This window comes from Trachurus trachurus (assembly GCF_905171665.1).
Source record: "Trachurus trachurus genome assembly, chromosome: 16".
In the NCBI taxonomy this organism is placed as follows: domain Eukaryota; kingdom Metazoa; phylum Chordata; class Actinopteri; order Carangiformes; family Carangidae; genus Trachurus; species Trachurus trachurus.
This window is the reverse complement of record NC_139902.1, coordinates 22940395-22958392: the sequence shown is the minus strand read 5'-3', so window position 1 is coordinate 22958392 and position 17998 is coordinate 22940395. Positions and strand designations below refer to the sequence as shown.

The 17998-nt window shown below is 44.3% G+C and overlaps 1 protein-coding gene across 1 annotated transcript in view; it reads right to left on the bottom strand.

Moving 5' to 3' along the window:
• The window catches only part of znf407 (zinc finger protein 407), a 145318-nt gene that overhangs the window by 66939 nt on the left and 60381 nt on the right, over positions 1-17998 (bottom strand). The window contains exon 5 of the mRNA XM_083988856.1: positions 13408-13482. Within this exon, the coding sequence (XP_083844982.1) occupies positions 13408-13482 (75 nt within the window). The remainder of the gene's footprint in view (positions 1-13407; positions 13483-17998) is intronic.

Below are 17998 nucleotides of genomic sequence, written 5' to 3'. Positions count from 1 at the left end.
GAGACATGAAAACTCTTGAAGAAGAAAGTATGGAAAAAGCTTGAGAATACGAATACCATATCTGCAATACTTTACTGCGTCATATCTGAACGAGCTGGACCAGGCGAGGATTGAAACCAGTCCAAACTGCATCCAGTAACTGGACGGAGACATACCTTCAAATATGAGCGTTGTGGAGTTAGAAAAGCAGTGAAGAGGAAAAAAAAGGAATCTGGCACAGGCCCTATTTCTTGTCACAAGGACAAACACATTAAGTTGTAGCAGAGCATTTTGCTAATGCTTTCTTATTCTCAACACCCATCTTTATGGATTAAGTGCTTTTGCCTAGTGCATAAACTGTAATGAGGGAAGTTATGTTCGTGGGTGAGATTGAGCCAGCAACCCCAACCTGTCTGCCAGTGCTGTTGTAAACAGGAAAATGTTGATTTCAAATATGCACCAATATACACCCCATCTCCGTGTGTTCAAGTCACAATGACAAAATAGATACTTAGCATTTAGTTAGAACATAAAAACCTTCAGCATACTCAGACTTAATAAAACAGCTCAGAAACTTGATCCAACTTTTTCCAGAAGTGTCAGGCAAAAGCAGAAAAACATTAAAAATGCTAATGTTGCAATATTTTAGGCAGACATAGGTGGCATGAAAAAAAAAACTACAACTACCCGCAACTCATATCGGCCCCTGAAAACCTGGTATCACGCAGCACTGGGTTCAAGGAAAGTCTAATTAAGTTGGAGGATAGTTTCAGATCCCAGTGCAGGGACGCAGAGACCCAGACTGGACTTTCCCTGTAGACTTGGCTTTCCCTGGCTGGCCCTGTCCACGTCCTCTATTTTACTGAACCCACCCCCCCCCCCCCCCCACCCCCCCCATGCTAGTGATCTTATTACCCCCAACCCTCCGCCCCCGCTCCGCTCTCCCTTTTCTTCTCCACCTCCTCATCCCCTGCAAATGACCATGATGGGAGGCCATTCATCTCACTCCTTCGGCCACCACAATGAAATAAATCAAGAATTTTTCCCCCAAATATAACAATATTTGTATTTGGGGTGGGGCAGACGTAATTGATGACTGCAGCCGTGCTAATTAAAAACGGCGGAGGTTTCATTAATCTTGGTCATTGGGTGGGGTGGGGGGGGGGGGGGGGTGCGGGGTGGGGGCTGCTATACCGCACTGGCTGGACAGAGGGGACAGGGCCGCCTCCATCGTCCTCATTGCTCAGGTGATTTGGGCCATTGTCGAGTATATTAGCACAAGGAGATTAATGTGAAATAGCCATTAATAATCACAACAAAAGTCTTTAGTCTACAAAAGTCTGTCTCTGTGTGTCTGGCCTTCTACCACGACAGAGGCAAACAAGACGATATAGTGAACAACCACACGTGTTTACTGCCATGTCCTGGCTGGAGGAGTTAATTGCTTTTCTGACTTTGTTCTGTAGAAACTCTTTTTTTCTCCCTTTTAAATCCCCTGACACACACCGACACACACACACACACACACACACACAGTCATACACTGCTTTTGAGAATTAATTACTAGTCCTAACTTTCACCGCTTTGCTTGTGTTTGTGTCGTCAAAACTATCCAGTCACAGAGTGTCGCCCATTCTTCAGACAAAAGACAAAACACGATCATCAGAGTTAATGTGTGTTCAAATACGTCATGATAAACATAAAGATCTAGTTATTTTTAAATTTATAAATGTATTCTGAAAGCTTTTAGAAAATTCACAGCATATTGCCTGGTGTTTGCTTCGATCTGAATGTTACAGAACACTAAGATAGATATAGATAATGCATTACTGTAGAAAACATTATAAAACATGTTTACATAGTACATTGTCAGTCATCTTGCTCTTAAGTGCAACAAGGATTGATGACAAGAGAAGTGGTTATGCAATACAAAGTTAAATAATACTGCACAAGCATTTTTTTTTTAATTTCTCACAACTACATTTTGGAGCTGAAGCAAGATGATTAAAATTAATTTCCCCAACTCTGCCCTGACCAGCAGTGTAGAAAACAAATACTCAACATGATCCAACAAATAAGTCACATCTGAGCATCGGCATAACAGAGCAGACTGGAACAGAAACTGGGGTTGATAAAACAGAATCATATTGTTACTGCTGTGCCATTACAACGCAGACAATTTGCTAAGTACCACCTATGAACGGCACAGATGGATTTCATCATCACTCTGTAATGGCTTCTACATGTTAATTCACAACTTTAGCTACTCTGCCACGACTCCGCCACAGAATAATGGCTAGCCTGCATCTGGTAGAGGCAGTGTAGGGCAGTGTATGAAGCATGGAGGGGAAAACGGAGAGAGAGAGAGACAAAGAAAAAGAGTCGAAATTAAACACAGAGAGAGAGAGAGGGAGCGAGAGGGAGAGATGGGTGGGTGGGGTGGAAGCAGTAGCATATGGTGCCACGCTGCCATAAACAAGCTTTATGAAAAGACTGGGGACGTTTATTTAATCATGGAATACCTGAGGAATCGCAACGAGACGCACACTTTGTCCCATTATTGTTAGCCCATAAATTTAACTGCTTTACCAGAACGACGAGAAACCCGATACAGCCGCCGCCGCCGCCGCCGCCACCGCCGCCGACAACGTGGGGGAAGCAGGTGAATTTATGTATGTGTGTGTTTGTGAAGCGCAGTGTCGCAGCTACAGTACAAAAAAAAAAGTGTGTGTGTTGGATGGAGGGGGGGGGGGGGGGGGGGGGGGGGTCACAGATGAATAGCCATAACTGCTACAGGCTGGTATCTGTGTAACTGCAAAACACAGAGAACTACAGTATAGTATACACTGTGGAAAGTATCTGGTAGGGAACACGCAGATTACAGATGTGTCCTGTTTATTTGGAGTCCACTGTATTTCTCTGCTCCTCTACCTTCACCCCTCTAGCAGTCTCTCAGCATGCATAAACATTTATATTTCCACCTGTCATCAGCCTCGTTCTCTGGAAAGCTCCATCCCCACAACCAGTTTAAAGAATTAAAAACTTTTATTAGCGCTTTAACCTCCCGGGTCAGACAGAAAGCCTATCAGAAAATAACAAGGTGGGTCTAAAGGCCCCCTGAGGAAATGCATTTCCCATTTTTACTGAACTGTAACAGCAGTGGACATCTAAATAAAGCTCTGCTCCCGCACTGGTGTCAGTACAAAATCACATATGCTCACACAATCACCCAACATAACTGTGCATAGTACACCCTGCCTTGTACATTGCACAAAGACATGGATAAGTGAAGACATGAGCACAAATAAGGCCACACACACGGAGCTGCACATGGGACTATACACAACACACAAATACACATACATCTACTTTGAAGTTCACAAATACACTACAAAGAGCTTGCTCTTGCACACAAAAGGACACACACACACGCAAAAAAAAAAAAAAAATCAACTGCATGTGCAATTGTGTGTCTGCATGCACCCTTCGACACACACACACACACACAGCTCTGGGTCAGGGGGACAGCGGTAGCTCAGAGCCAGCTGTGACCTGCCGGTCCAGGTGCTCAGGAAAACCGCTGTTAACGGCCACGATTGATGATCTAATCAAACTGTCACCACGGCGATCCGCTGCAGGGGGAGGGGAGGCTGGGGTGGCGTGGCGTGGGAGTGTGCGTAGGGAGGAGGGGGGGAGGCGGGTGAGTCTGAGGGAGTGGGGTGAGAGCAGGTGGGTGTGTGTGTGTGTGTGAGGGGGGGTGGTATCCAGGAGGCCGTGTGCATGCTTACCGTTAGTCCAAATTGAGAGTGACAGTCTCAATAGTGAAAAGGCCTCTTTTTTTCCCCTCTAAGTAATGGAGGAAACAACTCCAGCGGTCTTCCGGAGGATGTCACATAATCAAGGGAGCCCCACCAACACCCCCCACCCTCCTCCCCTTCCATAACGTCTCAGCTCAACTGGAGTGTGGGGGGGCCGGAGACTCTGGATGTCAGCGGATGATGCGGTACAGTGCTGGACCGACGGCCCCACACAGAGCTGATTATGATGAGTTCTGCATTGTTGGGCACTAAACACACACACATCTACACAAAGCGCTTGTAGAACTGAAGACTGGGCCTAATGGACACCCAGTTTTATAACATTTAGTCCCATGGGTTCATGAGGGGACACTGTTTTTGTTGACATGGTGATAAACAAGTGGTGAGGGTGGAATCTAAGAATGAATCCAGTGAACAGACTGTTCCTCATTTCGCCTAAAGGATGCCGACAACTTGCTCAAGAAGACTGTCCGCTGCATGTGCTCCAGACCCCACTCTGAGAACCAATGTGGGCGTGGCTCGTACAGTACGCCTTCTGACATGCAGGCGCATCGAATACCAGAGGATGTGCCTAACGCCAGCTGCAGGTCTGTTTAATTTATGTAATAAACCACAGGATGAAGTAGCTTTTATCGTTGGGGTCTGGGCAACCTGCAGGTTTCATTGAAGGGACACTGGAGGCCTCCATTAAAATAATTACTAACTAATTCAATATCACAGTTATTGGACCAATAATTATCCCTGAATTACAAAAAGAGTTATGAATATCTATCAATATCTCTCTAGCCATCTAGAAGCAAACTTTTTCACCTTTACGATCCCAAGACTATAGATACCATCCTATTGTATTTATTTCATTAGAGACAGTATAATAACCTTAACAGTATAAACGCTATAGGGAAAGCTTTTCTAATTATTAGAATATGTAAAACAGTCAGTAGAAGTGGGGGCTTTTGATTAGTGCATGGGTATTTAACACCTGATGTGATGACAGGTACGTGCATGAGCATTACATTACATTAATCTGTGAATTACAATAAATAAATATAGATATTATATTAGTTATTTAACAACAGCTCCCAACCCAACTAATGTCGTACAGAGCGGTGCTGTTTGTTGCAGAGGAAAAATATTTGAAGACTGGCAGCAATAGATTAAATCCAAGATAATGTAAGTTAAGCACAAATGACAATCCCTCTTGAAAACATAGCTCTGCAGCCTATTAGCATCGCTGTGCAGCTGCATGGGGAAATATGATAATATTTCTCTCGTCCACATACAAATAAAATGAATTAAGTTGCTATATTTAGCTAGAAAAGAGAAAAGTTCAGGAAGTTGTCCAACTTAATAGTGGCCTTGTTGATTGCTGCCTGTTCTGTGTGTGTGTTAATCACCTTCCCCAGGATATATCCACGACTGCCGCTTGCCAGTCCAGCTCGCATTAATTTAATCGCTGCTCAGCTAATTCATTGATTAATTGGTTCATTAGTGATGCCTGGCAACATCCATTTCTGCCATGACAGTCTGATGTTTCAATAGAGAAGAAAAACAGGCTGGCAGCAGCCCAGTTTTTCCACAGTCCCACTGTGCATAATGTCCGACCACTGTCAACAGTTAGCCACACAATTGTGTCACTGTATAACTGCCTGGTTTTGTGCCACAGGATGTGAAATGAATATGAAGGTGAACTGTGCACGTTCTCCGTTCTTGTCTGGTTGAGTAATGTCACTTGGGCTTCAGCGGTGGGTGACATCATTCTTAGGGAAAGAAAAAACTTCAAAAGCAGGAGGGACTGTTGGAGCTGCGCTGGCGGGATGAGGTAGACGCTGTTATGAGAAGACGAACTACTGCTGCAGATTTATTCCACGAGTCAAGGTCGTGTTCCCCTGACATGACGGGTGGTTTCCAACTCTGGGACGAGCTGTCGACTGCTAACTAACATTATTATTAGTAATAGGAGCCAATAGGACCCTGCTGCACCCTGCAACAATGAGCTGGGTGTTAAAGTGACCAATAACAATGCACGGCCTGGACGGGAATACTAATGTGACATCACTGGCCAGGTGAGATGACCATAAAGCAGCCGAGACGTATGTGACCTCTGACTTCTCTACTCTGAGACACAGGGCCCAGATTTATAATTGGCATTTTGTCACAGTTGTTGCTCCCAAGCAGTGGTAAGTCCTGTGATTTAACTAATGATGAGCAAGGGTGGAGATTTTAACATTAAAGTGTGTCAGCGTCTCAGAGAAACCAACATGCTACACTCACACACCCCCCACCCTCACCCACTCACAAACACACACACACTCCCACAACTCTGCACCATACGCCCATGACAAGTGCATAAAAATCGTTCCCAAGCGATAGCACAGGCCAACCCATAAAAACTTAATGCACCTAATTTTCCAGTAATCAAACTTTTATAGACTGCGATGGCTTTTAAACTAACAAATTTTAATTATCGCTTAATTTTAACAGCAATATTAACGCGATCCCTCATTCTGTGAGTGTTCATTCGCCATGAAATATTGAACAGGGTAAACAGTGAGGCGCTGTCCGCTGGCTCCTGTTCAAACAAGCAAGCCAGCAAACACAAAGGTGAGCTAGGGGTCGCCGAGGCCTTTGCCAGTACCACACCAGGACTACGTGGGCTGCACGGACCTCTGGGAAATGTAGCTTCAACGAGTGCAAGCACATACAAAAAAATCAGTCTGCTGATGTTGCACTAAAGACTACCACAGAGCACTGATGGTGTGTGCTGGTCAGTGGTTATAATGTAATGCTGCTTCAGTACCAAACAGACAGTTTCTTTTATGTTGTTGCAGTAAGTTAGATTTGATTTGTTTTTTTTTTGTTTGTTTTCTTATTTGAGGGTGGTGGAAAGGGGAGGGGGGGTAATCCTCGGCTACTTTCAAGTTAATACTTTCCTGCCGCCTGTTTCATACTTCTCTGCGCTACTAATCACATTCCTCCTTACAGTACCAGCAGCACGGGATGTTATTGACTGCTGCCCTTGGGTGGCTGGGAACGAGGCCTTACCACCCAACACCAAGCTACAGAGACAAAGTGCTGACACAGGCAGATAAGGGAGGGAAGAAAGAGAAAGATTAAAGAGCAGATTCATTATCAATAATTAAGGGAAAGGATTTATTCTAATGAATTAGGGGTTGTCTTTATCTGCTCTTTATCTCCTTATCACGCTGCTAACTCTCTCTTTTTCTCACTCACACACACACACACACGGAGACTGCGCACACACACTGGCTCGTGGTTTTTGTGTGACTTGACCCCTGCCTGCTCCTTGTGGTCCATACTGCCACCATGCTGGCTCCAGGCAGGGCTCTTCCGCCCCCGCTCCTCCCGTCCAGCCTGGATGGTCCCGGCCCTCGGTGCCGGGGCAATATGGCCACGCTGCACGGCATGCTGGGACAAAGGCTGCAAGCCCAGAGCCCGGCGCTGCAGAGCCAGATGCCCGCTCAGCCGAGCTCAGCCCCTGGCGGTGACGTGAGCGACCGCGGTAAAAACGTGTAAATCATTTTCTGTTGTGTAGGAATAAACACGGTGCAATATCGAAGCTTAGATTTCACCAGTTTGCTGATGTATTAGGGCATATTAAAAAAAAAAGAAATCCAATTTCTGATGTCACTGTCGCTCATTTCTGATTTGGTGCATCTTATTTTGTAATCTTGGCAACTCCTCAAACAAATGAACAAATGTAATGAAATAGATAAAACATTTACATAAACTGCATTGACAGTTTCAATCTGAAGCAAGCATCCTCTTTCAAAAAGTGTTCATACTCTCGACTCTTCCGACCGCAGTCATGTAAGAACTAATGCTCTGAATATCCCTGTCTTCATTTTGTGAGTCATCACACCTGCGCGGCATGCATCATGCTCGCTATTTCTGGATCTGTGCTCATGCCTTTTCACCTGGTTCTCTGTTTTCTTCGGAGGGGTTTTAGCACCCGCTTACTTGGCTCAGACATACAGTAATGCTGTAGAAAACACGCGCGCGCACACAGACACAGACACACACAGTAACTGCACTTGAGCAAAACTGTAGCAGATTTTAGCAATTAGACATCCACAACACTGAAAACATTCTCCCCAGCTGCTCGCATCGTGCTTCTTTTTTTACCCCCTACTTAAACAAATATATCTTTCTTCAGGGTTGTCAGCACTCCTGTTTCAAGAGTGATGAGTGTATTAGTTCAAGGAGTTTATTATTACAAGCGTGAAAATGGCAGGCGTTTTAACAATTACCTATAAAAACAGGTATGTGAGACAGGTCAGTTGTCTTTTGGCGCCCTGTTTTTAAAAAACTAATTACAAGCAATTGAGGCAAGGTCGCTGCTGTCAATCACGCTCTCAAGCCCCTCCCTTGTTACCGATGTGTTGGTTTAGGTGACTGCGTGGAACACACACGTACGCACGCAGACACACGGTCAAACACATGCACACACAAAAGGTTACATAGGTAAACTACAACAAAAACGAAAAATGAACCAACGGACTTTTTTCTCAGATGATAGAGAAGAAGAAATAACAAGAATAATTTGTTCACAACCTTGGCACCGCACATGCTCACACACAAGAAGTCGGTTTGCAGTCGTATAAGAGAGTGTTTGGACTGTTACTCAAAAGCAGCGATACGCTATTTATTCCATGTCCCTCCTCGGGGGCACTTGTTCTTTGCTGCTGCTAGTTAATGTCACACTTTCAAAAGTGATGGTTGTATCCTCTCTTTGTTTTATAATCAAGATAACTCCCTTGTTCTCCTGAGAATGTGCAGTTTTGATGTGCAACAATCAATCAACATCAATAAAATCAAACTAGAGGGAATACTTCTGCAGATTCTGGGGACTTTACAACCATTTTTTTCCCCCCACCAGGTTGGCTCAGACCCTGCATCCATTAACGGAATAAGGGAGATTATGTATTCAGGAGGAAATGCACTGAGGAACAGGGATAATTCAACAAAAGTAACAACTTCTTATTATCATTCTGAGCTCTAATGAAATTGAAATTCACTAAAAGCCATTACAAGAGCCGGGTTTGTGTAAACTTGCGAGGACATGTGGTCCTCGTAAGTACACAGCTATAACAAAGCACACACATGCAGGCAGACAAAAGGACAAAAAGCCCTCATCTCCGCTCAGTGCCTGCAGTGAGGAGTGGTGGTGTGACTGAGACGAAGACCCAGTTGTGTCACTTTACAACAGTTCATATCTCTCTCTCTCCCTCTTTCTCCCCTTCTCTCTTTCTTTTTCTCTCTCACCCAGAATCTGTCAGATAGTTGGAGTCTGTCATCTCACCCATCCTCCCCTCCGATTACTCTTCCTCCTCTTTCCTGCTGGGGTTAGAACGACACACCAGGCTAATATTAGCCTTTTATTTAAAGTCAGAGCTGACCAGTGTCGACTGTCACTGCCCGCTACACTCATTAGTGGGAAGAGATTGAAACGAGATGCTGTGATTGGCCACCGGGAAGGTATAGATAAATATTTTATTAGATTATGTGTTTCTAGCATGGCCTTCCTGTGTTTTTGTGGGTTCCCTTCAACACTAAAAAACACGCATGGTAAACTCAAAGTAGACTGCATATGACAAGAAGATTTGCAGGTTTGTGACCAAAGGGAAGCACTGCATCTGGCTTCAATAACAACTGTGTGTGTGTAGGCTGGCCAGCAGAATTTTTTTTTCGCACAGCTATGTTTACTGTATATTGTCAGGTTTCGCTTCATGTTCATACCACTTTTTTTTTTTTTATTCTTAAGGAAAAATCAGGAACGGTTCAACCGAGGCTCTCAGGACTCAGCACTAGGTAGTGCAATAAAACTGCCCACTGCTCTTACATTTCGGAGAGGTCAAATGGGGGCAGATTTTGTCAAGTTTAAGCCACTCAGCTAAAGTAGAATGGTGGTACCTAAAGGATTAGTCCGTCAGCCTTTTAAAACCCCATAGTGGTGGGATTTTATCCTCTCCACAGACACCCACCCAAAATAACTTGGCATTTGAGGCCTAAGATGGATTTGGCTAAATGGGGCCTGGAGTTACCTGTGGCTAGTCAGGTTTCTTCCTCCTCCTGCTCCTCCTCCTCCTCTTTTCCTTTGACTAACAGATCTCCCCAGCGTTCTAAAAATACCAGGTGAACAGGGCCGTAGAGATGGTGATGAAACTGCCTCTCTGACACTGTCCCACTGCAATCCATCTCTCCACCGCCTGCCAGCCAGCATATGTTTGCAATTGGCTCCCCCCAGCCTCCCCCATCGCCTCTCAACCCACCCCCACTGGTCCCCAGTTGCTGGTTCAGATACCCCCCCTCCACACACTCACACACACACACACACACACACACACACACACACACACACACACACACACACACACACACACACACACACACACACACACACACACACACACACACACTTTCCCTCTCACTCATTTTCCCTCAGCTACCTTCCTAAGTCTCCAGGTCTGGGCTTTCAAAACCAGTGCAGTTATCAATCACCGAGCCGGCACTGTCTCGTCACACCAAACCTCTCTAAGACACACACTTCCTTTCTTTTTCCATTTCTTCCTTCTTTCTTTCATCTTCTTTTCATCTTTCTTCATTCTTCCTTCTTTCTTTCATCTACTCATCTCTTTGTCATCCCACCGTTCTCTCTCCCTCTCTCCTTCTCCTTCTCCTCCTTCCCTCTTCCGTCCTCTGCTCCGTCTCTTACACTTGCCCAAATTTGTTCCACTTAATAAGCCCTCCCCACTGACCTTGTGCTAATTAAGCTGCACTGTGTTGGAAATATGATGGTTAATTAATGATGAGATAAATTCTGTCTGCAGGACTGTCAGAAAAATGATGACACCGTGTTTTACAGGTTTAAATAGAACAAACCTTGTGGCCGTCCTCCCTGAGTGTGCACGCAGGAGTGCGCGTGTGCTTGTGCGTGTGTGCATATATGCGTCTGTGTAGGCACGTGTTTAAATGTGCATGACTGAGTGGAAGAAAAAGAAAGACACAAAACAAGGGGTGAAAGAATGATCTTGTGAATGTTCACTCACACACACACACACAACTGTATGCAAGTGTTCCAGGGTGTATATTAGCATGCAGTGACTTAACACGCAGTTATTCTACTGTGTGTGTGCGTGTCCATGTGTCTGTGTGATGTAATGATGCTGTGTGGCATAATGCTTTATGCTTCAGCAGAGTGACTGGCGTTGTTTTTGGCAAAAACACACACTGAGCTAAACACTATCATGTAACACAGAGACGTTACAGCTCCATTCATGCCCAGTGTCCTTATGTGTGAATGTGTGTGTGTCTCCTCCATGACCTTGGCTGTGTTGCCACGCTCTGTTAAAAAAGCCATGAGCACAAAGAGTCTTTGGGAGTGAGTGTGTTGCTGTTAGTGACAGATTTGAACTTTTGATTAAATGTAAGTGTCGTTTTGGATGGCTTCAAAAACACTGAGCTGTTTAAACTAAAATTGGTGCATTAGGTAACTTTGGCTAAAATAGAACATCTTTTGTATGCAAAACCAGTTTTACACAGTGTGGTCAAGGTGGGAATGTTGTGCTTTTACTCCTCCTCGCCGCTTTGTATAGAGAGTTTCAATGTGGGACGTTGGGGCTGAAGATCCACCTTTTTTCCGGCGGTGGGGGAAGTCGCACAGTCGGATCGACGTTTGTGTAAAGCTGAGAGCTGGCCTGGTGGAGAGAGAAGCGTGCCAACACTGCTGTGTTATATGTCAAGCCCTTGAGTTTATAACACAGGCACACTCTCTAAAATCACATACAGTGTTATGGCAGCTTTGATTGGTTTTGTGGAAACGGGAAAAGCCAGGATAATGAGGGGCGATGTATGGGGATCTCTGTATAAAAGGACTGGAGAAGATTCCACTTGTGAGGCGGGATGATATTAAATAATATCAAATATTGAAAAATTTCTTCCAAATGAAGTTTTCATTGATTTTTTTTTCTTTTTTCAATTTTGCACATTCTGCCTATTGTATCTAATCTCTTAAACCAGAAACCTAAAAATCAATATGATGAAATGTAAAACTGTTAACCCAACTGCCACCGCTTTGTTTATCTAGTTTGTAGATATAGATTGTTAAACCTTTAAACCTTGGTTTCTTGCACAGTAATCAGATAAAACTTATCTTTCTGTAAAATCTGAAACATATGACAAAGCAGTGGAATTAGAGACAGGAAGTATACGCATAGTTTTACGAAGTTAGCAAGGGATCAGTGACACACTAAGGCAGGCACTCGTCTGGTATCTGGTAGTTTGATGACATGGTTTGATGGAATATTTAAAAAAAAAAAAACGTACTTTGTTTTTATGGAGCATGAGTAACAAATGTTTTATCCACTGTTAGCAGGAGAAGCATCTGCTCTATGAAAGTGAAAAATAATATCTGACCAGTAGAAGTTGGTACTGGTTTTGTACTGCATCAGTTCAGGCGCAGTGGTAAACTGCAGAGGGCTACAGAGGAGAATATACTGAATGTAGCTGTGGGCCTAATGTATGTTGCTTGCGTATCGTACGGCTCTCCGTCAGGTATCCTTGGATAAATAAAGGTTGCAATCACAAAAAATGTGGATGAAACGGAGGCTTGAATCAGTTGAGGATATGAGGATTTGTTTCCATCTAATCCAGATGAACAGCTGACAGTAAGAATTTAGTTGATAATGTCTGCGAGATGGAGAGGCATCTGGTCGGGCTGCTTACTTCCATATCTGAAGCCACTTGTCATATCTAATACCACATGTTGTCAAAAGTATCAATTTGGTTGCGCAGTAATGAAAAAGCGGGTCTGTTTCTATTTTAGAGGCTAGCTTGACAGATTGAGAGGTGTTTAACGTCTCGTTTTGGCTTGTCAGGGTAGGAGGGAGGGGGGGGTGGGTGGGTTTCACAACTTCATCTCCTCATCTTTCTCACACACACACACGCATACACATACACATACAAGCACTGACAGCAGGGCTCTGCTTCTGATAGACAGGGCCAAGCGGGAGACATTACACATACACAGAAACACACACTCACATGCATAGAAAAAAAAATGGTAAAAGAAACATCATTCATCCTTAATTCAAGAGGGAGAGCAGAAAGTAAGATGAGGGAGGCAGCCAGATAAAGTTTGACAGAAAAAAGGGATGTAAGCAAGAGAGCGAGACAGGCAGAATGAGTGAGAGCCATTTAACTCATTAGGGAAAGGGAGGATCTCAAGTTATATTTAACTTGAAATTTAACTAGTGGGGACTCTCTGCTTTAAAAGCTTGCAGACCTCCAACAGGGTTGAAGGAGCCGAATTATCCTCCAAAATCTCGAATTAATTGCCTGCTGTATCTCTCACTTTAGTCTCCTGAAAACAAGCTAAGATACTTGACAGTCAGGATCCAAGTCAGAGCAACAAAACTGAATCTAATTCTCCCTTTGATGTTGTAGAAATGATTCTTTAAGATGTGATTCCTTTCTTTTCTTTAACTGACACACTTTACTGAATACAATAATATGTATTCTACCAAAGTAGAAAAAAAAACATTTGAACAGCAGATTATGATGTGCAGAGAATGCACTTGTGTGTCAGACGTACCTCTCTTTGCGCTGTCCGACTCCATGTTTTCCCAGTAGGTGGGTGCTGAGATGTTTCTTCATCACAAAGGCCCATCTACAAAACACAGACAAAAGACACGAGTTAACCAAACAGCACTTTCAAACTTTGCTTCGCTAATCAAACATTATGCTGGGGGGATTGATGGAGGAAGCAGAGAGAGATTGTGACTTATAAGGTCTTGTGCAAACGAAAATAACTACAGCATAACAATTCAGTACATATATGCCAGAAAACCTTCTTAGAATTAAAAGAGAAGATGGATACTGCCAAATGGCCTTTGCAATCATGTGTATTGAAATACATGAAACAGAGCAGCTAAACTAAGGCTTAAGATGGACATAAAGCAGGAGAGATGTGGCGTCTTTTCTTTATTTCTTTATTCCACTGTACTTCCCTGATAGATGTGTTCCACTTCTCTCTGCTGCTCATCCTCCATTTTCTCACACTGTTTTCTTTTCCAACAATTGCATGAGAACACAACCCCATCCTTCCCTTACATTCCTCAACATTTCCCAGGAAAAAAAAAATGGGTCTGACATTGAGTTTTCAGAGAAAGCAAATATAAACTGTCATAAACAGGTTCATGGTTGGAATAACTATTGTTCTGTTAATGGATGACAGACCAGCAAAACAGACTCAACCTATATGAAAACTGCCTCGTACCACAAGAGTATGGAAGTTGGGTGTGTTTGTTTAACTGGCACCTTTTTTGGTCAGACAGTAGAGTGAGAATCTGGGCAAAGAGTGCCACATGCTGTACATCAACGTGTCACACAAATATTTGCCAATTTGCAAGGATTTACAGCACATGTATCTATAGTACATGTAGCTGCACGCACACAGTCGAAAAATACCGGGTTGCCATTGCTCAACGGTGACCACAGTGTCCTGACTCTGTCGAGGGCTCTGGGTTTTTACCGTGTCTCCTAAACAGCATATGAAAACATAATGAACGGATGACAGGAATAACTACTCTGACATCCAAGCTGCTTCACCAGTGTTTTCATCCCCTGGCCTTTTCATTTAGCACCCATCACTTCCCATTATTGTGCAACTGAGAGACAATGACCACATCTGAGAGCGGAGGATGGAGCTACATGAAAGCGGCTGAGGGAGTTGAACCGACAGTCATGTGGTTGGCACTGTCACCGAACGAACACACACTCGGGTCCTCGTCTGCGTCGCTCCTCCCACATCTTCCTTTCTTTTCACTTTTCCTTCTCTACGACTGGATCATTATTCTGTTTTCTCTCTGGCCTGAGCCTGTCTGGTGCTTCACTTCTAACTTCAGTGTAGTCAGTGTATCATCAAGCGAGAGCATAATTATTTCACCATTTATGCCGCTTTTGTCAGCTATTGCGCCTCTCTTCTGCCAAATCCCCCCCCCCTCACAACCACCACCAACGTCTGGACGCACACATACACACACACACACACACACGGCTGTCCCCCCCGTCCCGTCATGGCCCCGGAGTCCCGTCCGTCATCGAGGCCCCTGAGGCCGACGCTAACTAACACCACCATATAAATATTCAAATGTTCCACTGTTTTGCCTCGTTATCATCACTCTACATTTTCTGGGTCCTCTCTAACTCAATCCATCCACCCGTCCAGAATGTTGCCTAAGAGTTAAACTGGGAGCGAGCGAATGACTAAATCTTGTATACTCCAATCAGGGAGAATGGCAAGATCAAAAATGCTGCGCTTCTCTGGCCCACTGGAAGCGCCTCTGACTGACGGCATCATCTATAAATAAACAAACAGCATAATTAAGATATTTCTGAGAGGGTGGGGGTTAAAAGAATGAATCAATATATTTGAGGGGAAAAGCAGGGCCTTGGAACACTTCACGCGTGCTTGTTTTAGTCGTCGTGTTTAGACTCGGAGAAAAAAAAGAGCTTGCAAACATTTCTGTTAATTATGTATTACAGCTGTCCTTCATAAACCTAATTACAGAGTGCTGAAAGGCAACAGGGGCAATTTGCATATGTGCATGAAAGACAAGACATATGCAAAATATGATTTTAATTAGCATTCTTTGATAGCAAGGGGTACAAATCAAACTGGCATGTTGTGAGATTCTCATCTCGTCTATTTTTTTTTTTACTGGATTATTCTCAAAGTGGCACGAGTGCAGGATGGGTAATGCCCTGTGGAGGCACCTGGCATAGGCTGCAAGCGTACACACACATACACGCACATAAATGGGTGTTAATATTCACACAGAAATGCACAATAACAACTTGCACAGCCCCGAGTAATCGCACACAAATGGAAGAACATGCACACACCCACTACACACACAAATGTTGATCCTAACACATTTACAATTAGCAATTCGCCATGTGATTATCAAATACACACAAACCACAGTTCCTGATAATATGAAGATATAATGCAGCAGCATTCACACACACACACACACACAAACTGATACAAAGTCAGACAAATGACAATCCTTACTCACGAAAACAGACATCCACAAGTGCCCCATCTCTCATGCATGCACACACACACACACATGCACATTAACCAACACATAGAGAGATCGCATATCTAAATGTTAAAGGGGCAAATCCATTTGTTTAAGGCAGTGTGTAATCAGCCCCCTGCCCTTGGTGTGTGTGGATCCTCTGCCATACAGGTCAAGGCCTCAGCTTGTCGTCCTGCTGCCTTGGGCTGCATCATCAGCCCCAACCATCAGCCTTGATGGTTATTGTAACAAAGGGATACTTTAACATGCCATTCATCCATATCAATTCACTTCCCCCCCATGAATTGAACTAATAAGGCTGTGCCTCTGCCCTCCAGGGAGGCTCATAATATCCATTGCAGATATGAAAAAAAGAAAAAGAAAAAGAACGACAGAGGCTCTGGTGTTTCACGTTCGACTTTCCCTTCAGACTAATCGGCGCGCCACAGCTCGTTAGGTCCGTGACGTGCCGGAGCTTTACCGATAAGCAGGGGAGACACGGCTCAATTACCCACAGTTACAATCTTTCTCTCTCTCTTCCCTCCCGCCGCCTGACGATGAAGAGATAACACGTCAATATTTGATACAAACAACTTCATTTGCCTAATGGTGTTCCTGGATAGGCCCATCTACAGGTCCGGAAGGGATGGGAGATCTAAGAAAAGGCCTGGAGCAACACTCGGCTTAGATGTGCCACAGCCCACCACCCCCTAAAAAAAAATCACGCACACCCCGTTCCCGAAAGCTGAGCAACAACAAGGCAGCCAGGTCAGACCTGACACACTTTTTCTTAAGTTACTTTCAGCTGGTTTCTTGGGGTTTTGACCCGAGTCGACCTTGAAAGATAAAAGAGGACAAATGTTCTGTAGTCTTTGGCTCGATCCTGACAACTCTGAACTTAAAAAAAAAAAAAAAAAAGCCATACCAGATGGCATGAGGCACAACATGGGAACTGCCAAAAGAAACAAAAGATTAGAGTCGATGGACACAATAACACATCAGTAACTATGTGACTGCTCATTTTCTGTCTGTCATTTCACTTCTTAATGTTTAATGCAGTGTTTCAAAACATGTTGCCAAAAAAATCTCCACTAGAGTAATGAGACGCATTACCAAAACCAAAAATATTTTCCCCAAGACATCACAATGAACAATCAGACAAAAAGCAGGTGGACACTTTTCAGCTCTAACAGCTGTGTTGTCCTGGCCATGGTGGTGTAGAAGACAAAAGTTAGGGACCAACTGGCTCCGTTTCCTATCATTTTTCCTTTGAAACCAATTGAACATCTAGTTCGGTGCCTGCTGTGTGCCGCCAGAACGTGAACACATCATAGGAAAAGCTATGAGGTGAAAAATGAAGCTAAAGTGGAACAAACTTCTGTATTGTAATTGGTTAAAAGGTAACTGAAAAGCCATTACCACAGAGCCACCAGATGCAGGAACCACTCAACCCTCCCCAGGCAAAGCTGCAGAAACCTGGGGAAGAAGAGGGGTTCCGTGGGGGAAAGATGAAAAGGGAGGTGGGGATGGGCTCTGAAGTTATGGGACCATGCTTCAGCTCTTTTTGAGAAGGCACACACACACACACACATACACACGCGGACACTTTCTGCAGTGGTCCACTGGGCCCCAAAGAAATGAGTGTGTGCGGGTTCATCCAGCCTCCTGTGCCAGTCCTAATGATGGCCTCCACCTGCTGCTTTAATGTCACAGCTGGATCGCCCTCCATCCCTCACTGACTCTGACTGCCATCAGCAGCAGGTAGCTCCCCTCTGCGCACTCCTCCCTCCTTCTCCTCTGCCATCCCTGCTCCCTTCATCTCCTTTCACTTCCATCTTCGCTTCCTCCAACCACTCGTCGTCTCAACAATACCTCTTTCCCATCCATCTCCCTGCTACGATTTTTTTTTTCTCTACCCACTTCCTGCCATACGTCCCTGCACTTTCTCTGCCTGTTTTTTTTTTCCCTTCTCAATTCTTTCCCAACTTTCTATCCTCATTCCCTTCATCCACAGTGGAGTGGAAGAAACCTACTCTCATGTAGGGTTCAGTCAGTGACCAAAGAGGCAGAGCAGCACTTATGCCAAATGGTGGTCTT